General features: G+C 37.0%; 2 protein-coding genes and 1 long non-coding RNA gene across 4 annotated transcripts in view; 1 reads left to right on the plus strand and 2 right to left on the minus strand.

The window, feature by feature from the left end:
* LOC110843030 overlaps positions 1-10,371 on the minus strand; it is a 42,856-nt gene extending 32,485 nt beyond the window's left edge. Inside the window, exons 1-2 of one of the 2 annotated variants that reach the window (XM_035857760.1) lie at positions 9,926-10,371; positions 9,234-9,338 (exon numbers count right to left, since the gene is read on the minus strand). In XM_035857760.1, the coding sequence (XP_035713653.1) occupies positions 9,234-9,242 (9 nt within the window). In that variant the 5' untranslated portion in view covers positions 9,243-9,338; positions 9,926-10,371. Of the gene's footprint in view, positions 1-4,262; positions 4,785-9,233; positions 9,339-9,925 lie in introns of those variants that run through there. The other variant, XM_035857706.1, reaches the window with a different exon arrangement.
* Positions 10,372-12,501: 2,130 nt separating this feature from the next.
* Positions 12,502-23,877, plus strand: LOC118438063 (protein unc-13 homolog A-like). The gene is made up of 9 exons (XM_035857774.1): positions 12,502-14,823; positions 14,903-14,932; positions 15,092-15,200; positions 22,333-22,369; positions 22,787-22,817; positions 23,089-23,138; positions 23,428-23,485; positions 23,596-23,661; positions 23,728-23,877. The coding sequence occupies exons 1-9, from the start codon at positions 14,802-14,804 to the stop codon at positions 23,730-23,732; spliced, it is 408 nt and encodes a 135-aa protein (XP_035713667.1). The 5' UTR covers positions 12,502-14,801; the 3' UTR covers positions 23,733-23,877.
* LOC118438070 lies at positions 15,211-17,613 on the minus strand. The gene is made up of 5 exons (XR_004836585.1): positions 17,507-17,613; positions 17,301-17,370; positions 17,081-17,228; positions 15,968-16,048; positions 15,211-15,904 (listed from the first exon to the last, which is right to left on the minus strand). It is a non-coding gene; the product is annotated as an uncharacterized LOC118438070 (long non-coding RNA).
* Positions 23,878-24,242: the final 365 nt, after the last annotated feature.

The raw sequence follows: 24,242 nt of genomic DNA on the forward strand, positions 1-24,242 counted from the left end.
GGTTTTGGTAAATGACTAGTTGAAATTGTAGAAAAGCGTCAGACAATAAATATGTCTTGTAAAGTTCCACCTTAGGTATTTCAATACCGCAATAAGTATATCTAATTATTAGGTGTAATTATTATCAAAGCTAGTGAATAGAAATATTGTACATAATATATATATTTACTGTACCACCTGAATACTAAATACTGATATTTCTCGAACAAATCACTCTGGAGAGTGGAACAGCTTTTTGTTAATTAAAATATCCACCACCAAAATAATTCTTCATGCGAGGTTCTCTTCAATTAAACAGAGCACAAGAAAACCACTTATTTGAAACATTAGCTAAAGAACCAAGTCGGCTCAGACCACCTGTCCCCAACCCACCAACTTTCTCTCTCGTTCACTTTGAGCATTCCTTAGCTGGCATTGAGCCGAGTCAAATGAAGGGGAAAAGTAAAATATACTGGTGCCATTTTAAAAATAAGTCCCACACTGTTGGGCATGGGAGGGTGAGAGCGGTGGTGCATGGTGGTATCGTCGTGGTAGCATTTCAGGAGAAATCATTCCCAAGAGACTGAGAACGACAGGACAACAAACGAAGGAACAAAATCTACTGCTCAACTTCATATAATATTTTCTGCATATTGTAGCAACTTTGCCTGGAACAGTTTTATTTGTACAAAACGGATCAACTTGTAGCTCGTTGGATGGCATATTATTTTCGTGCACCTTGCACGAAAAGGATGTGATACGGCGTAAATGGAAAACCAATGGAGAAAGTAAATATATTTTCTTTATGTCATACGTACTAAATTTGCATCGTTTAAGGTGCAAAGCTTTTTTATACTTTTCTTGTTGCCCGAATGGACGCACACACATATTATTTTAACATATAAGGAAAGCGAGGTTATCATTAAGTTCGAATTAAGTATGAACATAAAAATGGAGGCGTAGTATGAAGTGCCCATCTCATTATTACATGCTTGCTTTTAAGAAAATCAAAAAGAACCAAGTAGAGACTGACTCCAACGTGAAAATTGAAACCATTTAACAATTTAGTTATGCAGGAACTGCATAACTAAAATGCACGCAAAGGGATTCGCCCTCCATCACAAAAGAAATGTTTTACGGTAATGAAGAGAGCAAACTTATTTGATCCGTCTTTCATTATAAGTCATGAACATTCGCCACAGGTCGGGAGAGTGAAATTCCCTGCGCTCCGATTCAGGAGAGAGTTGTTCGCTCAAAGAAACGGAGGCAGCTACGACAGAGAACAGGTATAAATGTCACGGAATACATCCAGTAATCCTAAAAGTACAGGGAAAGTAGTAAAGGTAATAGCATATTTGCAAACGAACATCCTCAATAAACATCATCTCCCTCCCCGCCGACGGAAGGATTTCGGTAAAGGTGAAGAAGAATAGGCCATATGGACACAAGTCAGCGGGATAATGCTACGGTCCGTAAAAGCAAATTAGAGTTGCATTACCTGCTCCCTGAAAGTTCTCAACGCTGTCTTTGCTATCCAATTTCACTTCTTCTTCTTCTTCAACTTGCTTACAATATCCCAATGTCCCACCACGCCACCACATTCGACCCGACCAACCAGCAGCCAGCAATGAACCAGAACACGCAATCATCAGCAGCAGTACGAAGGAAAATAAGCAAGGTACACTTTCCTTCTCGTTCCAGCAGCCTTGCCTCACTCACACCACTCACTACCATCCATTTGCTGGGCCATAGGTGTGGTGGTGAAATATAGAAAATCACAAAAGAAAACGAGACGGAGGCTTAGCTTACGGCTGGTTAAAGTGTAAAGCTGACTTAAGCCGATACGCCACGAAGAAAAATGGAACCAAGGGTTAAGATCGACAAGGTGGTCGTAGATTTCCACTTTCTTTTTTACACCTACAATATGAAAAACCTTGCTCAAATTCCCACTATTTTGCGCTGGAGTGCAGCCTCCTTAATACCTTCGACAATGAACATGAAATCGTACTGTTAACTGAATACACGTCGTGCCAGTATATTATTACCAGTACCAGTACCTGCTACATACTTTCGTACAATCCTGTTTTACTTTTCCAAAATTTATCCGATTGATTAATGAAATTCAACTCACTGCTGGTCTCTCCAATTAGATAGGCAAACGAAATTATGTTCTCCTGACATTTAATCAGACGAAACATTAAATTGATTAATTATTGATTTAGCACTTGTGTACTAATTTTTGGGGTACGCATTTATTACTTTGAAACTTTCACATTTGAAATTGTCGATTTGTCAGCATCCATATGTACTCTGCTGCACTTTATTTTGAGATTCCATATTTTTATCAATTGAAAATGAGCCACTTTTTAACTTGTGCTGGTGTGGGATAGTATGACGCAGGTTGTTGAGAAGAGTGAAAGTAGGCGAAAAAATCAATTCCCAGGGCATATTGTGCATATGCATGTTCTAAAAAGAGAAACCCAAATAATTATACTAATGATCGGAACATTTTTCTGAACAAATTTCAAAACACTTAAGGAATCCGTGACTCGGATACTCCTTAAGAATTGAATTGAATTGAACTCTTGAACCTCTGCGAGTGGAAAATCTGGGGATTTATTTGTGGCACTAGTGGTGTAGATTGAGAAGGGCAAGAGAAGGTAGTGAAATATTGAACAGGGATGAAAGTGTAGTCCTCGTTTTCATTCATCTCCGTTAAGTGTCGTGCTCTTTTCGAGCATTGGTGGTGCCTTAAGTATACGACTCAAACAACCCAACTAATTGCTTTCATTTGAATGCATCTTTAGGCTTTATTACAGAGTATTCCTACTTTTGCCTCATTATTAAAACCTCGGCTATTTTCTAATGCTTGGTAATAGAGAGAAAGGTTTTTTACTTGAATAATTGAATTCACATCATTGCTATAATTAACTAATTGGAATCCTGTCATGGAAAACAATCGGTACATACATACATACGAACATGGGCTGTTCCTGCTGCAAAATCAATCAGAGAATTGACTGTGAAATTTAATCGAATAGGAGTTGAGTGTTAATTATGTAAAACCGTCGAATCAGAAACAAATGCGAAGATGAGTGAATTATCGATCGTGATGTGGTATGGACTCCAAATCCAGCCAATTTTCTGGTACAACGACTCACTGAAGAGTAGTGAAGAGATTTTGCTAATCGCACACTACCAGATGAAATGCCCTTTCTAAGATCATTCACAGTGTGTACAAGTGCGAATAGCACAGCCCTTATATTGGCAGCCAGGCTCAGTTTCAACTTTCACTGTAAATAATAATTCTTTCCATGCTTCAAAGGTATGTATGAGGCATGTACGTTGGGAGAAGAAGAAAGAAACCGCATGATTGAGCTTCGTGTTTACTTTAAGGGCTAATCCGTCAAGATTAACTTTCATGTTTTGAATTCACGATGAAAGAAAATCACTTTGCGACAAATAAATACTTAAGGACAAAGTCTGATGGAGAAAACCAAGTGCATGTACACCAAGAAAATAACAAAGTTTTGCACCCTCAGAATCACAGGTTATGTATAGTTACCGATTTACGTCATCATTTCTCGTGTATTACAAAATATGCGTTGCGTTTCAAGTGTCTATTTCAAATCACTGCAGTAATGATGTTCTTCTCAGTAAGCGAAGTAGAACAGCAGTGTGTATAGTTTTGTAAACAAAAGATGAGTAGAAGGCTACTCCTAAAACTCGGATTCATGGTCTGTTATTCCCGTGATATTTGAATCTTTCAACTTTGATCTGACATTCTTTTGTGTTGGCTATCGTTTCATGCACTAATTCACATGCTACCTTATCCATCATTCAACCCTACATATATTCCCGATTCAAATGTCATCCTTCATTTAACAAGCTTATGATTGCACCATCTAAATCCTTGCTCGTCAAAAGGAAACTTTGTAAGTTTCATAATTTAAACTCTTAGGCATATAAGTAAACGTATAATATAGATTGATACAATTTGTTATATGCAATCGCAACAAAACACTCCTTCAAGATCTATCTCAAAGACACAAACGACAAAAGATTCCGATTACTAGAATTTCTTATCAGGTTTCGAGCTTCCGAATATCCACTCAGGATTAATTTGTTCATATTCAATTATGTGAATAACAAGGCAGACTGATTTCAAACTTTCGAAGAATCTTACAATCAACTCATGAATGCCCAAAGACAATGGTGGATTTAATTAAGCTATTGCTGGCGTCAAACGCTCCAAAAATAAACAAGTATGGTATCGAACTTACCATTGCAATGTAAGTTCTTTTTCTGCCGTGCAGTTCAAATTAAAACAATCTCACCATAAGCAATGCACTTGTCCCGTTGTGTGTTCCGATAATGAACAGCCCGCATGGACGTCCAACTAATGCATGTGGCGTTCAGGAAAGAGAAAATTAAAATCACGAATGCTGAAGAGTTTAGTGTCTTTCCGTAGAATTTAATTAGATTAAGTCACGTGTCACTTAAATTAATTTAACTTGTGCCTGTCGAAGCAAACAGGAGTTGACGACGACGACGATGAAAGTCTTCTACGTCAGCCATCCAGCTCAATGAAGTGAATGTACATATGTATATGTACGTGTGTAAGTAAGTGGACCACGGTGGTGTGTGAGTCAGTTGGTGGGGGAAAGCGATGTTGGAAGTGAGTTTTGTTTTCTTTGAGAAATAGCCATGATGATGCATAAACTCGGAACGGAGAGTGAGTCAGGAAAGAGTTGGGGAGAGAGAGAGCAGCAGTAAAAGCAGACCAAATCGTGCTCCCGTGGCTGGCTGGCTGATGGGGAGCGAGAGAATGAGAGTGGATTTTACACAGTCGCAGTGGAGAAAGTCACTCTCTGTGCGCCCCACCACAGTCTCCGTAAAACTTGTCAGTCCGCCGAGGATGGTGCGGAAGTACCCGAATTATTAGCTTCAGACCTTTCCCCGGCTCCTCAACCAAATAGGCATTTGTCGTCCTAAGCTCCAGCCCAGATAGTTGTAGCATCAACTCAACCATGGAGGATCCATGATACGCGTGGTTCATTTTTTAGCAGAAGGTCGGAAATTCAGGTAATAATATCCATCGCATGAAACCAAGGTGGACAAGTGCAAAGTCAACCATTGTACCTAAGGATCATAATAAATGTGTGTTTTCTCCATGGTATAATCACACGAAGGACGGTAATACCCTCAACACTGGTGCAGCTGAATTCTCCTCAGACCCAAGAAAATCGAAGGAAAATCAGTTAAATCCTACAAGTAGGTACCGACCGACGACTGACTGCTGTCCTTTCGTTTAGCTAAACTTGGATCTACGTCAACTGCACCGTTACTAAATTCAGACGAAACCAACACACACATAACAGGCATACGCAAAACTAACGTCAATATGTACCAGAACTACTGCACAGCGTATATATATCTTTTACAACTGCATGCACTTTTATGAGCTTTTATGAGATTGGGCAAAACCCTACATATGTAAAAAGCGATGATTATAACTTGCATATTAGCCATAGAGCAATTGTTTTAGTACTTCATAGTTCGTACCGGATTTAAATCAAAATACTTTATTGTAAAGTAAATCCATCTTTGAATAATTTCGTGCTTATGTAACGTACATGTACAACGAATGCCATGTAATGAGCGACGTGTGTAGGAAATTGGAATTCGTAATACACTCAATAATAAGCCCATACGATGGTTAATCCTGTATGTATGAATCTAAGGGCATTGTCTACACCTGAATAAATTCCACTTTCCTCGCTTGTGTTTTGAGTGCGTTGCTTTTGCTTTACGGAGAAGTGAAAGCTAAAGGGTCCACCATAATTGGCTGTGGTTGGTGCAGCCTGGACTAGAAGATTCGATTTGACACATCCCGCAACAAAGAGAAAGGGATCAACTTTTGCTTTTCCACCGCAAAGTTAGCACTCACTCGACGATCATTCCTTCCTGGAATCGCTTTTGGTGGATGTAATCTAGATCGGATCGAAAACCGCAGGAGACACGGCATATACAAGATATATGTGTATGTATGTAAGTCGATACTTGTTAGGAATTGGGCTCGACAAATTCTGTATATTTGGACTCAAAGTAAAAAGTCCATCAAAGACACAGAAACTGTCATTAAAAGAATTCTAGCCGTCAGTGTCCATTAGGTAAAGACTTATTCCACGTACTACCACAACATATCTCGTGTCAGACGGTGCTATCCAAGTAAAAAATCATCCACGCTACTGCCACACAACCCACTGATAGTGCCACCAAGAGCAAAACATGTCATCGCAACTATGTATGAACAGTGGACGATCGAGAGAGCTGCAGAGGGAGCAGGATTGGCTGCGACTTGAAGGACCTTCTTGAAATTTAAGCCTAAATTTTTTGTTGCTTTAGACTGGTCGTACTTTCTCCTCTGTCTCACTTGATCCAACATGCGGGCTGAATGGGTGATGGAAAGCAATGGTGTGGCTGGATGAAATACCACATCACACAATACATATCAGTTTACTCACACACAGCCAAGTCACGATGTGAAGTTGTCGTCCAAACTTTCGAATCGAATCCCAACGACATAGCATAGATATCCTCCTCTCATCCTCTTATTTTCCACCCCGTCAATCTAATCCTCATTCCATGCTACACAACAACCACGCTCATAGAGAGTCCGGTTGGACACCATAATGGACAGTCAATTCGACACTTCAAACTTACCCCAACAACACCAAAATTCTTCCATGTGCCATCACCAAACTATCCAATACCATTTTCCATACAACCAACCCATCTGAATACTAACTACCAAGTTGGCACCCAGATAGGAGGAGGGAGAGAGATTGACTTTTACAAAAGAGGAAAAAAAACTTTTTAAACTCTGGTCCACATATGTAATGGCGATTTTTTCAGTAGTTGAAGTATTCAGTCAAAAAACATACGCAAATTCACGAACTTCATGAAAAATTTAGAGGATTTATGTCGACTGCTTTCCACCCGGTCTTCACCCCCGGTCAGGAATTTGCTGTCCATTCCATTTTCTCATTCGCTTTGTAAGGCCAGGCATTTTTTCTCAAATTGTTTAGATGAGAAAGCAAAGAAATCTAAATATTTTAACTTTAAGGCTCCATATATGCAGCGATAGCAGGAAAATAAAAAAGAATCGATTCCACAGTGGTGCACTATTAGTCTTCTTCTCCTACTTCGGACCGGAACAACACTGGTGAATTTATTTATGGATGTACCACTACCGTATCTAGTACATACATCACCGAGGAGAAACTTTTCACTCTGGGCTTCAAATTGTTTTCACCCGATTGTGTGCCAATGTCTTAAACGTTAAACCTTTTCTCGCTCACCAAGAGCAAACCCCGTCGCTATCTGCAAGAATCGTTACTTATTTCCATTCTTTGTTCTATTTGTGAATCACACATATGTAACACGACCAATTCGTTGATCCCTTGCTTTCTCCTTCTATCGCTTCAGTACAGCCAACAGACTTATAAATTACTTACGCAGACCGCGTTCGGCCAAATTGTTCCGCACTCGATTAATCAGAAATCTTGCATAAAGTGGAATTGTGGATGGAAATATTGGTGTAAAAATTTATACTGATGGAAATACTCATTCAGGGGACGACGACAGTGTAAACATTGCTGACAGCAACAATGGTAATTTCATAAACAATCCCGAGTTCGACTATCAACCAACCAGTAACTGTCTCGTTATTATTATTATGGTGTTTCTCATCTCCTCTCTCTTCAAACAAAGTATGAGATTTTTGTGCAGAATGAAACCAAAGATGAATAGCCGTGATGGAGCAGCAGTTACTCTTGTCCTTGTTCTTGGTTGGTATGTATTTATACGGCGAGGGCGAGATAACTAGACGTACACGAATGGGATAACATAACGAACATTTTATTCATGCATATTATTCCATAAAGAAATTCTTCCATTCTCATTTCCTCTTATCTCTGCTGGGATATTTTTATGGAAAAGGAACAGAGAATGTCGTCGAGCGAGATACTAGATGCTTACTGGCTGAATTATACAAGGCAAGATGGATCTTTCCAACGCGCACTGTTCGAGTTTGTCGCCCTGAGTGCAGTGGAATGAGATGTAGAAAATGAATGTATAAGTAAGACTGGAAAAATTATCGAATTTTTATACGACACCTCTTTCCATGCCAAGTCAAACTCTTGTGCCGTTTGTATTGCAGTCTTTGGAATGAATAGTTTAAATGTCACGGTGGTGCGGAATTGAATCAATACATGTTCAATCTACAGTACGTACCATTTCAATTTCAGATGAGAGAAATTCTTGAGCAAAATCCTACAAATTTTCATTGCTTTTTTATTACTGAGGTCTAATATTTAGAATATTAACAATATGCGAATCTCCATTCCAGAATCTGAATTCAAGATTTATGTACCCAACGATGACGCCAGACCAAAAGTCATCACTAAATTTACCAGAAAAGAAATTGTAGTTCACATACTATATATAGTTATAAAATCATGCCTGACAGTGGAGTGAGTAACCTCGCTTATCGTTTACTCACTGGGTTGATTGATTTGGTAAAAATGAAAATGAAGCATTCGAACAGGATAGTAATACCCAGCAAGACTGATTCAGGTATTCAGTCATTCGGTTGAATTGAAGTTAAAGGTTAAAGTTGAATTGAAATTAAATTCCAGCAAACTGCACTTTAAAGTGTTATCAGAAAACGAGGGTTCCGCATGACGCATTCAATTTATTAATTTCACTAATTGGATGAAACCCTCAGGGACTTTCACATGACGTGGTTGTCTCGTGGTCCACGTGAGTGAACAATCTTTTATCGTACTGGGATTGATGGGGAATGTCACGCAATGCTACAATCACAATTAACACTTAATTCTGAGTCAGAATTTCTGGCTTAGAAGAGATGTGAAATAGCAAAGGCATCCTTTCGTGGACGCCAAATTCCATGGTCCAAAGGGAAATCTTGCTACTCAATCACTGCAGAACTTTTAGCTTTATCAATCCTTAAATATATAACTTTTGATTGCGTTTTTTGCTTGCTTCCAACTTAATTGCATACAAAGCGTATTAATTGAATTATTCTGAATTAGTGTTTAGTAAAGACATATGCAGTATGATAGATAGATGCATGTAGCTCTAGGCAAATGACATGAAGATGTTCACAGATTTCAGCAGTATTATTATTAGAGCGACACAAAGGAGATGAGGAAATATGTATAGCTTACCGATCTCATGTCCACTATAATGAGCAACAGGAGCCATCGAAAGGAGAATTAGTCATTGGTAGATCCTCTGACGAGACTTTTTTTTGATATCGCTCCGGTTTTTTACTTTAATATACAAAATTGTAAATTAGTAATGTTACCTGAATTAATTGGCGAGATGGATTAGTTTTAACAACGAAAGTTGTGCAAAGTGGATATGCAATCAGACCGATCGAATTCTTATATGTTGTATCAGTATCTATGAATATAAGACAAACGATCACAAACAAACCTACACGCTAAAAACTCTGTAGTTGCATAATGCATAGCTCATATATCTGACCAAAATAAGAGGGGGAGAGTTCATAAAGGAACAGCTGGAGTAGAATAATTTTTCCTCATTTCTTATAGTAAAGCAACAACAATGTTTAGTAAACAGGATGATTATAGCATCCTAATAGTTATCCGTAAAACTACAAAAATATGTACAAAAATACAAGCTATGACAAGTATCTTCCTGACACCTGACATCCGCCATCATAATGAAATTAATATCATATGGTCTTGTCATGATATGCAATATGTAGCTTATTTTATAGCTTTTTAGCATAATAAGTCACACTACAAAATCATCACACGACAGTCCTGTGAGAATTGATAGTAAGCACATGAATGAACAAAAGTAAATAAAGCAATTACTGCATGTAGCATACCTGTCAATCAAAACGACTGATATGATTGCACTTGTTCCCAATTCTTGTTTACCGATAACAACAAAGTTCAGCCATATCACTGCACTAATGCACTAACCGTATTTATCGGCACACTTCTGCAAATCATAACTTCATCCGGCATTTGTTTTCACGTTTTATACGTTATATGTTTGTTAATATTCAATTGGCTCCTGTTCAAGTTTATCTATTAATTACCCGGCGAATAATGAATACAAATAAGTCTGTTGTAATTAATTAAAGTCACGTTAACGTGCACTTTCATGAGACAGCTCGATATTGATATGATCAGGTTTTTGCTGGATTAATTCACTGTTTGTCACTGCAGCTATGAAATCACATTTTTTGTTATCTGGAAAACAGATGTGCAGATGATGGGTTGATGAACGTCGGAGACTGCGAGCGAGGAGTGAGATGAGACGAGACTTCATGAAACGATTCGTAAATTCCATCTTCCAGCACATTCAAGTGGGCGAAGTGGAGAAAGTCGTCGCAACTTGCCAAGTTTTTGTTGGATGCAGGAAACACGAGATGGCAAACACGGGACATTTATTTCACGCGTATTTAACAAATACCTCTGCAGTATCTGGTTCAGTTTGGGGAAAGTGAAGCGACATTTTCAATCCAGAGGTTACATGTAGATACAATTTGTACGTATGCATATATGAACTTGGTATCGAGATGTGTACGGGTATGTATTCACTATTATTTACGTTATGATCCAGAAAATACAAACAATAGTCCACACTGGGCATACGGTGTTGGTTTTCGTGATAGTATATCATGCAAATATTATATGCATTATAGTATGCATACCACCAAACAAATTGGATTACACTAGAGACAAAATATAATTTTGGAAGGTGGATCTCATCACGGGGTGAGTGGTCCATTGAAAATGTGCGGAACAGAGCAAGCCGTGGTGTGGTAGAAATTGTGTATGTAATTCATTTATAGTGTGATGAATATGCCACAGACGATAAAAACGTCAGTTAATCTGATTTTGGAACATAAAAGGAAACTCCCCAGGACAATTTGGCAAAGGAGAGATCACTATCCTTGCAAGCTATAAGGAGGAGGAGAGAATATGTAGGTGTCATCCAAATATATTTAGAATGTGCCATACCACTTTCGACAATATAATTTAAGCTTTCGGAGTTTACTCACAAAATATTCTATCATACATCAAATGTTGGATAATGAGAAGAAATGAAAATTGATATGGTGCTATACTGCTCAACTCTTTATATTGTCATGATATTTTCATATTACGCCAAAAAACATGATGATATTTATTTGCCAAAGTTCATTCCTCCATGACCTTCACTGTTGAAGGAAATTGCACAAGAAAGCAAAAAGACACGTTTGCTGCCAAGCTATACGTTCCGTTGTGAGTCTGTTGTATGACTAGGTACACCGTTGACCTGTCATTTTTCTCGTTTGAGTGTCGTTTGAGTTTGGACCTGTTTAAGGGTCTAATCATACTTCCTTCTGAAACTCGTATCTGGTGCAATGACTGGATTTTCTTGGATTTATTATAAAATGATAAGAGTTAAATTTTAGTAATTTAAAAACTTGACAATTTCATATTTTTAAACATTTCTAAATTTTAGTCGGTTGAAGAAAAATTTAAAAAAATAAGTTTTCAAATTTTCTTATACTTCAGAAGAAAAATCTATGATAATTTTAAGCTTTTGGAAATCCATTCAGCACTACTAGAGGACAATATGGTGGGTGTCCCTCGCCTCACCGACAGGCCTACAGCTTACCTACTGAGATACACATCTTTATGTAACTTTGACGGAATAATTCAGTAACTTTGTTCGGTGTTTCGAATCAAATTTTATTGATTGAACAGAATCCTAACTAGAATTTAGAAAACGTTTTTGAGATGTAATTCCATACCATCTAGTCAACACATTATCATGTTCAAATATGTAGTGATGCCCGATAGTTCCAAATGCATGGAGTTAACCATAGCGTCATAGATTTATCAATAGCCCATTACATTTATACGTAAGCGTTCTCAATTACTGTGCCAGACAAACTGCAATTCAATTTAACGATTTCCTTCGAGTTTCAATATGTGTGCCATATTTACTGGCATCATCACTGTAAGTTACAATCTGTAACGGAATTTGCTATCATCAACCATAATGTTTAGCTTGAGTTCCAAAATGCTGAAGGATAGACGTTCGATCTGATAAATCTAAAAAATATATATATTTATCTAGCGGTTATAAGAAGAGCACCCATCTTTTCTGGTTATCATGACTCATTTTATGCTTAATGTGGGAATCCCAAAATTCGATTGTACCTCGACCTGAGAAAAAAAAAGTGGATGGAAAGTGGCCAGTATAGCTTCACAATTACTTGTATGCATACATTCATAGATGCATGATACCATTTTGCATAGCTGGAACAATTCCTGGCTCAAATGCATGACCTCCGGGGAGTGTGGTGAATGGAGTTGAGCTCGATCCTCGCCGGCAGCAGCCTTATTGTGAAGCGCCTCGCAAAGTGTCCATGATCTGTGCAGTCCTTGTTCAGAGGTCTTACACTGCAGTTGTTGAGGTGGCGACGGCCGTGGTACCAGAACCTTCCCAGTACTCCAACAACCCACCCACACTCGCCACGCTCCACATTTGCCATAATATGCTCAACGCTTTCACGTCTGTAGCCGTGGAAGGAACTACAACTTATTTACAATGGTTGCTCTGCTCCACATCCATTGTGTGCAGAGTATTGATTAAGCGAAACTGTTAAGTACATATGCCCACGTTTGCATCTGCTATGTGTACAATGCATGCTACTGAACAAGTGGTCTCCTCAAGTATTGCTCAACAATCCTCCGTAGGAATCTGGCAGAGTTATCGTGGTTTTACGTAGTTGAGGAATTTTAATCCATATTTCTTTTCATGGACGATATTGCTTTTTTACGACATTTTTAAACAAGAGACAAGTTGAACATTGCTGAACTATTAAATCCTTTCTCGTTGGAAATATCGGATAAATTCCAAATTCTGTCACGACTAAGCGACGTTTTGGATGTGAGGAAACGTACCGCAATCAGAGAAAGTGTGGAGGATTGGAGAAAGTCAAAAGTAGTGAAGTGGGTAATGCGACCAAGTAAGTGTGGCAAAGTTGGTTGGAGTGATCAATGACGAAAAGTGTGACGTCAATGAAGCAGCAGCAGCAGCAGCAGCTTTTCCATATATTTCTCGACGCGAGTCAGCAAGTCCGCCGCCTCCTCGACTCCCATCCAGACTCTGCTTACTCAACTTCTCTCTCTGGCCTGGTCCGTTTTTGGTAACGGAGGGATCGGGATTAAAGGTGGAGCTGACTTTCTCCTCACTTTTCCTACGAAGGACTCGCTCGAAAAACGGATCATCGGGACTTGACCACGTCTCCAATTGTGTTGGACAACGGGAAATACCTGGCTCATAATAACACAAGAGGAAACAGATGAAAAGGAATCGATGTGCTACACACAAGTATGAGTGAAATGATGGGAAAATAAAATGTTAAATGAAATTCAGCGATAGTGAGAGAATTCCTCTTGAGTCCAAGATTTTGGTCAGAAAGTCTTTGTGATCCATGAAAAGGATGTTACAGCCTTGTGCTGTCTGTGGAGGAGATTCATAGTTTCTGGGAGTAAGGTCGGGGGGAATGGAGAAAGCTGACGGAGAAATCCGAGTCGCCTCGGTCTTGCAGAAACCTTTACTTCGGAGCGAAAGCCAAATCTCTCACAAAATTGGGTTGAGTATTGGACTACTACTACATTCGTGAGGTGTTCTTACTTCACAGGCAAAAGTGAAAGTAGTGACAATGCTCGACAACACTAGTTATCTGGTCAGTGTTTGGCTAAGAAACATCTCACATCCTCCACTTCGATAAAAAAGAGAGGTTTCATCCAGAGCCGTTAAGACCAGTGACATCTTAAGTGATTGCATCTTACAAATTTTAAATTTTAGTAATTTTTGTTACTACCGATAATACTCGTCGCATTATTTGAAATAAATATTATTTCATTGAAAGTGATCTTCCAGTTACAGTTCAACCATAAACATGTGAATATCATAGAATCACATTTGTTTATTTACGTTATGTAAGAACAGGCTTCCTGGATCTGGCAGTTGAATAAAATTAAAATTATGATAATAGCAAAGCAGGCAGAAAATTGCAGACAACATTCGTTGCAATTTTGCTTATTATCACTAGGCTTCTGTAGTACATATATAAAATATCATTAATTAAAACATGAAAATTATATTATGCAATTTAAAAGTCAACTGAAGAATGTTGGATACAATAATTTAATTGTAATGTAAACCACTTTTTAAGCAAGATTACATAATAAGCATTTTTAGTAAAAATTGCGATTTTCATGGAAGAACTTATGAGTGAAAGTACCCGGACAATTCGAGGACTTTGTCCTCATCCTCTAATTATAAAGTAGTAAATTAAACGTGTTTAAATACACACTTTCCCTTAACGATACTACAAATTAAGAGTAGGAAGTTGGAAAAACACGTCAACGACAATACACGTCTAGATTAGATTATTATTGTGTCTTCATAGTTTATCTTGCCTCAACCTTTTGCGTCCATTTAATAGATACAAATCTGGTTAATCTCAACCAACCACGTCGGTACATCAGTCAGTCAATATCACCTTTTAATTACACATATATAATAACGCAATTAGTGTACTACATTATTTAAACACCGCCCAATAACTACTGATCGGAATATCCAAGAAAAATAATTGGAGAGAAGTTCAAGAAATACGAAAATGTATTTGTAATCCTGCTTACTGTTCGACTTCACTAGCGAAGTGAAAGTTGAGCATTGGAAGAATGTCATTACTAAGCGTAACTGGTAAGTACGAAAATACATAAGGAGCGATTACTTGCAGAATTATGAGCAAAATCTTGATTAGGTATAATTTGATTTTCAGTTAAGAAAGCTCAATTTTCTGGAGCACAAGGTAAGAAATTATGATTTCGTCTATTCATAGCACTGTTATTATTATTGCCTTTGGCGGTCAATAGCATGAATTAGTTAATAGTTATGTCTGATTTAACTCAAGATGTCATGTCATGTGATGTTAGATACAAAAATTTCTCTAATATGACACTTAACGTAGCTGCTGCCCACCAATGGAATTCTTATGTTACGCTAAAGTTGCAACACGTCAAATCAACAACGATCCCGGTGAAGGGAGCTAATCCAAGTTGGGAACAGGACTTTCTTTTGTAAGTGCTTTTTATTATTTCTTGTCATGCTCATTATACATCAACCACCGTCTTGTGGTCCAATTGATCAGGCTGTCACCACACAAGTTGTACACCGTCAGCGGAGGATAGGAACTAATAACAATTAGTTTAAGTGCCCTTATTTTTTATCAATACCACCAGATATTTGAGCCTGGTATGTTTATTGGCAAGTAAATCCCGCGTGGGAAGATGGTTCACAATGTTACAATTAAATATTAACCTTTATAAAGGATAAAGGATACCATGTATTTTTTATGTTGTGTGATCTATTTGCTTGGGAACAGTGGACATATTATGCGTTGGCCTTGAATATTTGTACATCAAAGAACTGTGATGTATTTATGGAAAAATGTTGTTAAATTAAAAAATACAATATCCATCCTGCATGGAGGACGATTGTCAGTTTAAGCTCAACAGATACTTTGGCTGGGAGTGAAAGAACGCCTCTAGGAAAAAGGATGGCATGAATTGTTATTAACCAAGATTTTCTTTGAAGTATTTACCCCTGCTACTCATTGATGTTATCGAGGTTTCAGTCTCCTCCATGTTATCTTGGAATTGACGTAAACAGTAGTTCTCCCTTCCGGCAACCCGAGCACTCCAACCTTTGCGTTGAATTGTAATCTTGGAGAAGGGCAAAAGAAACATACTTGAAAGAGGATTTTCTCTGAATCACCTTCCACCTTGGGAAAAATAATATTTTATACTTGTAGATACGAATAGAAGTGGAGCCTCCTCCTACATACATAATATTCATCTCGCTCATGTTTCCAAATCCAGCCTGCTTGTGCTCGCAAATCACGTATCCCTCTCGTTGACTCTGCAAACTAATCTGATATATGTCTCATTTACTCATCTCTAGACAAAATGAAACAAGAGGAAAATATATCCTTATCAGATTATGGGTCGAATTGGCTGACGAATATTTTGACGTGGTTCAACCAAAGGGTTTTTGGTTATGTATACTTATTTAGTAATTGGAATACACCAAGGTTTACTGGAAATTTGAAAAACAAAGGTTTGCCTTTATATATCGAGCTTTATAGTATGAATCTACGCTCATTTTTAAGATATAATTTTAGAAGTAATTTATGTATATTTAAGGTGGCATAAAAATAATCTTCATTTTGATTACATCCCGACATATATGACCCGTTATATGTTTGTTAATATTCAATTGGCTCCTGTTCAAGTTTATCTATTAATTACCCGGCGAATAATGAATACAAATAAGTCTGTTGTAATTAATTAAAGTCACGTTAACGTGCACTTTCATGAGACAGCTCGATATTGATATGATCAGGTTTTTGCTGGATTAATTCACTGTTTGTCACTGCAGCTATGAAATCACATTTTTTGTTATCTGGAAAACAGATGTGCAGATGATGGGTTGATGAACGTCGGAGATTACATCCCGACATAAAGCTTATGCATTTCGATGTAATACTACCACAGGAAAGGTAGTTATTTAATAATGTAAATGAGAAAGTAGGTGAGAAAAGTGATCAGAGTTCGTACACGGAGTCCATGCATAATTCCTGATTTCTTTCCCGTACTTTTTGATACTCGCCTCATTTCTTTACCAGCATTTGCATATTTGTGTTCCTTCCGTCTTAATATCAAAATGATACTGTGACCTGATGCGTAACATTCGTACATAAATTTTTATTTACAAGGACATACAATCAAGGTTGTTGATCAGACAAACCTTGGTTGTATGTTACAATACTCAAACACGTACGTTAATGTAGGCTGATATTTTTTACGGTAGGGTACACAGTGTATAGTGAAGCGTCCCAGAGCATTTCAGTTAGACTTTCTATAAGTGGGATTTTGTAAGTGGGACTTTTCTTTATTACCTGTGATTGATATTCACCGGAATCGAGTTTCTGATTCCCAAACTTATCAGCTGATGTTTTCAACAGGTAATAATATCCATCCAAGGCAAGAATATAATCGTAGCCATATTTACAACGACAGAGCGAGCATACTTCTGTATGTATATTGCTAGCACGGATGGATAAAATAGAATTCAATGTCATCACAATCAATCATGTTGAATATGTAAAGAACATTTACGTTTTTTTATTCATCAAGGCCAATAGTGCCCTCAATTATAAGCAGTCCCATCGTCCTTGCAATGCAGAAACTATGGTAAAAGATAATTTTGTAGAGATAATGTTAAATTAGACTTCAGATGCGGATGTGATACGATGTCAAACTTATTGCTGCTTGAAATAAGTACATATTATGTACGACACGAACAAGTTTTTAGGTAAACTTACGGTTCTGCGTGTGGTATGGTTTGGTTAGTGTGGTGTCTCGGCTTTGAATATTTACTTTGTTCTGAAATGCGGTTACTCCTCCAGAGTAAAGTTTAGCATACAACGAGCAAATGGGATCAATACTCATTGTATTATTTGCCTCACGAGGCTTTTCCTGCTTCCAGACCAATATTTGTTTTTTCCGTGTGTGTGAGTTATTACGGTGTTGAAACTTTACCGTGTTCACCACACCTGCATATTTAGCAACACCACATCTTAAGTGTCTCACTATACACCTTTCAACTACTACCAAAAAGCTGTGAAAATCTATTCAAGTTATAATGGTGAGGATCGGAAGAAGATATACATATTACCCGTTATTAGAATCTGTATGCCAAAGTTACAAGTTTCAAGATTACATTTTACATTATACATATCTAAGATTGCAAGTGGGAAGGGCTCAAGATGAGGAAAAAATGAATTTTGAAAGATTGTTTTAAAAATTTCCAACCCGCATTTGTATTTATTTATTACATTTTTAGTATCATATGCACCCTGGGAATCCTGAAATTCTTCGAAATTAATTTTTTAAACAAGGTAGTTCTTTTTTTCCTTTGTCAGTTTAAGCTCAACAGCCGGCAAGTCCTGCTAATGTATTCCACCTTATTTACAGTTTGTTGGAAACTCTAATGAGCATAGTACAAAGTTTTACGTAAGCATGTACTTTGGACAGGAATTCGTTTCTCAACAATTCTATGAAGATCAAATTTATTCAATTTAAAATCATTCTTTTTACTAGATCACAGCCTGTAAAGTAAAGTTTAAGTTAGTTGTAAGCAACTTTCTTGCGAGCTAAAATTGGATTTGCATTGTAGTTAATTAGTGAAAGCTTGACAATGCTTTACGAGCTTCGAATTTTGTATATAACAAAGTTTTGTAGAATCGATATCCAGATCCTTTTGGGATTAGCAGTTTTTAGCTGAAATTCCGAAAAGCAAGATACACATAAGTGAAAGGTATAATGATTTAATAAAAGAAAGTACTCTAAATTAAAGTAGTCTAGTTTTAGTATAAATAAGTACGTAAATGCATATACGTTATTGTATGTTCCACATTCGGTTACACAGCATTTCTTGACATGAAGAATTATAACTTAAATTCTAGTGGTCGAATTATGATTACTTTACGTTTGATCATTTCATGTTTATAAAGTGACATGATCTTTGTGATTCAATCAATTCCGTTGAATGCACTGCGAATACGCGGGGAAGAATGAAGTGAAAGTTGTGGGAACTTAGGGAACAACAATAACCCGCTGTCAGGACGTTAGATTTGGATCGTTGACTCACGAGAACAAGATTCATCCCTCACTCGACTTTCTCTCGTTGGTCGAGATGTAATCCTTTTCTTTCAAGGTTCTGCAGATACAACTTTTCTCCAAAGTGATTTTCGTGACGAGATACCCAACCATGTATCCCGGCCTGAAAATATATATGTATGTGCATATGTACCTACGCAACTCCCTCGACTTTGAAGTTTGAACTCAACCTCTAAAGGTCATGACGATTAAAATTCGTAAGATGAAATCTCAATCCGCTGTCCCCTTTCTCCTCTCTTTGCGAGCTCTTGCTGACAACAACGAAACCAAAGTGTTTGGTAACGATGAATCTCCAAAGCTTGTGGATTTGTAAAGACTTTATTCGTTGCGGTTTTGATAATGCTAATGCTTGGCTTTTACCTTCAACGAGAAAAAGTTGAAGTTTCTTTGTCCATCGATGGTTTTACATGTGACTCTGACTTCTGATTTGGACGTAGAAAAACATGCAAATGATTGATGACTGCAGATTTGCGGACATACGTTTCACATTGATTCACGTTGTCGTCCTTTTAGTTTATGAACTGAAAATTATCTAACTGTGGCTTTTCCCAGCTTTTCCCAACGTTTAACCACTTCATCAAATTAGTTCAGAGTTGAGCCGTTAACTCTCTGCTTAGATTGCGATTGGAGGGTCTACATAATTTGCATTCCGTCTTTGACTAAGCACACATTCCTTCGAAAATTTTGGTTTGGGTAATGGTGAGACATTTGATGAAAGTGAAGGTCTTATTAAAATGAAGTGATTTTATTCAAACCTGATAAATGTATGCAAAGCATTACATGAAACCTATTGTACATAGGGATAAACTTGTGTTCAAAATATATATGAACACGGGATATAAAAGCTTGGTCATCAGATTTTCTAGTGTCTATTGGATATTTCTTCAATAAGTGGAATTATTTAGGCTTCGTTAAGAAATTTGAAATTTCAACCATCGGAACACGTACACACACCACATACATTCCTTTTACAGGGAAATATAAGCCACAAAATACCAGAGCACTGATCTTGCACCTAGAACTTAAAAAGATAAACTGCGTAACTATGCATAGAGCATTAATACTCAAAGGAAACGTTTAACCAAAATAATATCGACGACCTCCTTTCAGAGCAAAAGTCACCCCAAGGATCTTTCTCCCAACTTGAGTCAATTTACATGTTAAGCACACCACAGAGTTACCATCTTATATCTAACATCCGTTAATTCTGGAAGTCTTGGGAGTTGGAAGTGTAGCTGCAACTTGGTAATATCCAGGTTAGAATGTAAAAGAGTGAGTGGCATGACGCTTCGTTATCCATTTTCTCATCCGTTTCCCCAGTTTGAGCTTTTCGTAACATTTAATAGAGATTCAAGTTACATATGCGCATAAAATTCTGTATTCACATTTTTATATATTTATACTATCAGCTGAGTCGAATGTGCACAGGTTTACCAGTCAAATGATTTGCTTAATTTTTTCATGGACTCGCTGGTCACCATTTTTATGTCCAAAGTTGACAAGTTATGGCTTAAATTAAATACATTGCACAAACAATAATGCTAAATATATATATATATACAGATGAAAATTAAGCATGCTCAGGCCTTGCCTCGAATGTTATAATACGGTTTCCACCACTAGCAAAAGTTTCAAAAGCATATAATGACAAAAGAAAACTTGTCCTGAAAGTGTATGTCAATCTAAAAGTTGTGTAGGAGTGAAGCACTTAAAAGTGCAAAATGCTGACATATTCTCGAGATAATGAGAATTTCGGACGAATGGCTTTTTCTTTTGCGCAAATGCTGTGCGGCCAAGTGCAGATGGTGGAAATCAGATTGGAGAACAATTATGGCTTCCTACAGAACGTAACTTAATTACACCAAGGTCAACATTTGAAGTAAAATTAGGTCAGCGAAGCGTTAGTGTAAAAGACATTTTGTCACAGATGAACTTGCCATGTCAGAGAGAAGGAAGTCTTCTACATGTACCATGGAAAATTGAGAACATTTCTGTGCAAATTAATTTTGTTCTTCACATTAACTTCAATAAGTTATAATTGTAGCAATTTTCAAAATTAATAGTGTCAATTAATTCTCACATACGCATATGTATCGACTAAAAATAATTGTATTTTAGTATTCAAATCGACATCAAATGATTCTTCATTGTAAGATAACTTTTGTGACAAGCTTTATTCCGATTTCCGATATGTAAGTAAAATGGTAGAAGAAACTCGAGTTAAACATTATTTCCTTGAGCTTTTGAGCAATGAGGAAGGTGTCATTATGTCCACGTCATGTATGTGGCTTACCTTTTTTAGTAGTTGAACTTCAAGGTGGTAATTTTTTAAGCACAATCTCAATTCAAAATTTAGCAACTGAACCTTCTAGAGAAAGCTATTAGATTCATATAAAAAGTGTCCCAAAAGGTAATCCTACAGGACTTTATGATTTTCCGAACAAGCTTTTCATTCCGATCGACTATAGAATCAACTTGTAGGTGAATACTTCAAACGTGTTGGTATATGCATTTCATATACATTATGAAATATAAAGCTTACACTGGAAATCTAAATTATAATCACACAGTTTGACATTTTGTACAAAGTTTATTTCTGTCGGCTTTGCAGTCGAGTTCCTTTTCATGCAACAAAGCGCTTTCAAATCTCTGTGAATACAGGCATTTACTGGATTGAATGTGATAAAAAACCTGAAACATGTCCATTAATTTCCTAACTTCTAGAGTCAGTGGCATTCATGCTTTGATGGTGCAAAAAATGAGCAGTGGTTTGTCCATCATTCAGGATTAACAAATTATTTGTATTATTGGTTGAGAAAGCTTAGAAATGGAAGGGTATCTACAAAAGCAGGAGCGCCTTGGAAATTTTGAAGCCTAATGATTCCTAAACGATCAAGTACCTAAACGTATAGTATGAGATGACGGTATTATTTTTTTCGAAAACGATGTTTCTGCAAAATATCAGTCATAAGTATATCGTCTGTCAGAGTTGATCGACCATCCATTTGGTTGTATAGTGTAATCCCTATTTAGACATGTATGTTCGTGCTTATAAATCACCAATAGTCTTTCATCTACATACGTAACACCATTCAATTTATGCCGAGTTCTGGCATTTTTCCTTGCAATAATGTTTTCCTTTTTGCTTGATGTCATGCACTTGTACTTTCTTAACTATTATGAATTTACTTTTGGTATTGATATTTTCCACACAACGAACTTTTGAAAGCATTTGTTAGATATTTTTAGTCTACAAGCATCTAAAAGTTGAAAGACTGCATTTAAACTATAAAATTGTCAGTTGGCATTAAGAAGTATTTTTCATATTGTTTAACGTCACATCTGTTTGGTGTCGAAGTAATCAATAGTCCTTTCAAACAAGTACATTATCATTGTCAATTAGAGGGTGGTTGATGTTGCCTTAATTCACACAATGTAATTTTTTAATGGGTTTGAATTTATGTTACAGCGAAGTAAACAACTTGGACGCCGGGTTGCTGATCGAGGTATGTATGGAAAACATTTGTTTATATTTATACGTTAGCTAATAATAAACTTGATTGTAATACAATAATACAAAACGGGGACAAATAATTAGTTAAAAACAGTAAATGCTAATAATATTGTCCCAAATAGTTCTTGTTTATGAATCCCACACATGACCATTTAAAACTCGACTCACCTTGTTCAGAATTCCCTTAATTCTGTTATAGAAGGTTGAGTTCAAAAGGTGCATCTGCGTCAGTAGTGACAGCGAGACATTGAAAATGGATGAATTGGACTCTTACTTAATATTGATGAAATCAGGAATGTCTCCTCTAATCCTAAGCGTTAAGCAACCTCAGTTTCAGAGAAATTGAGGAATCCATTTGGCGTCCTTTACGGTTAGATTTCCATTAATAATTATTACGTTCTCTTATAAGGTATGGAGCAAAGGAGTCATCTGGGATCGGGGTAAGTACGACAAAATATTCATCCTCAAAGTTTTCGTGTAGGATTTTTTCCTCTTTTGTCATTCAATACCGAAAAAAGTTTGCTAGCCTTATGTACTTTTTGAGTAAAGCTTGGATATTTCTTATGAATATGATCAATGATCATCCAAGATCTGTAGTAATGCCATATAATGCCATTTATAATCATATCTCTGCACACGTCGTTGTTCTCATCACGTCGTTAGATTGGTTTGATCTCCATAATTAATAACCTTATATTTGAATTTTTATAGCCGTTGGGTACCATTGGCTTCATCTGAGAGACATTCAGCACTCAAACATGGTATGTAATTCAACATTAAAAGCCACGGCCCAGGCATACAGTTAGCAGTAAATACTGGGAGAAAGCACACAATACGTGACTCTACCACTCTTGCTAACAGTTATGTAGTAATTGTATGGTAGTCATGTACAGATAGTCACTAGTAAAAAAGCGTCCGTCTTTGCTGAATTAGATCATATTTATTAATAAATATTCGTTTAATTGATTTGCGCATTCGTGACTTGTTGTAAAAGGATGCGTTATCTGTTCCATGACCACTTGTTAAAAATCCTATTTGAATATAATTCAGGAGGGAAGTGGCCAATGGCTACCCTTGGAAGCGGATCTTGTGATGAGAGATGGCGAAGGTAAGCCACATTCGCGTATTTTTTTAAATAAATACTATAAATAGTCACTAACTTTTATGTTGAGCAATAATAATCCGATAAAAATGTGTTCATATTTTTCTATGGCGAAGTCGTAGGGACCAAAACACCAACTGAACATGCAGTTCTAATCGATGCGAGATTTGAACTCCCATACGGTAAGCTTGAAATTACGTATTTAAGGGTCCATGAGACAGATTGTGCATGATATTTATTTTATGCAGTTTAACGTTAGAATAAAACCACAAACTGGACACAAAAATAAGACGTCAAATGTTAATGCATAGCTCATTCAAACATGAACTAATCGGACATCTTCGTCTGTCAAATGCGGAAAGTACTCAATTTAGAAAATTGGAAACACAATCATTTCTTTTTTGAAATCAAATATAACCATGTTCATTTCCAAGTATTCATAAATTTAATAAATGGTTGCGAAGGTCATGGTGCACACGCTAATATTTACAACATATCAGGCACGAAATCCTCTCATTTCTTGAGATGCTATTACTTCGTCCAATACCAGTTCTTTCTTTCAAGATTGAACCATAAGCCACGGTTCCGATATAAATATTTCTGCATTTGATAGTCTGCTACGTACGTTAATGTGTTAAAAGAGTGGAAAGCGAGTTAATACAAAACAGACCAAGACATGAACCGACTGCAGCTGAAGGGCGGATCGTCGTTCGTGGTTGCAATATGCATTTTAAAGCGTGAGAATTGAAGTGGGCCGGTCTCT

This window comes from Folsomia candida, unplaced genomic scaffold (assembly GCF_002217175.1).
Source record: "Folsomia candida strain VU population unplaced genomic scaffold, ASM221717v1 Fcan01_Sc001, whole genome shotgun sequence".
NCBI lineage: Eukaryota > Metazoa > Arthropoda > Collembola > Entomobryomorpha > Isotomidae > Folsomia > Folsomia candida.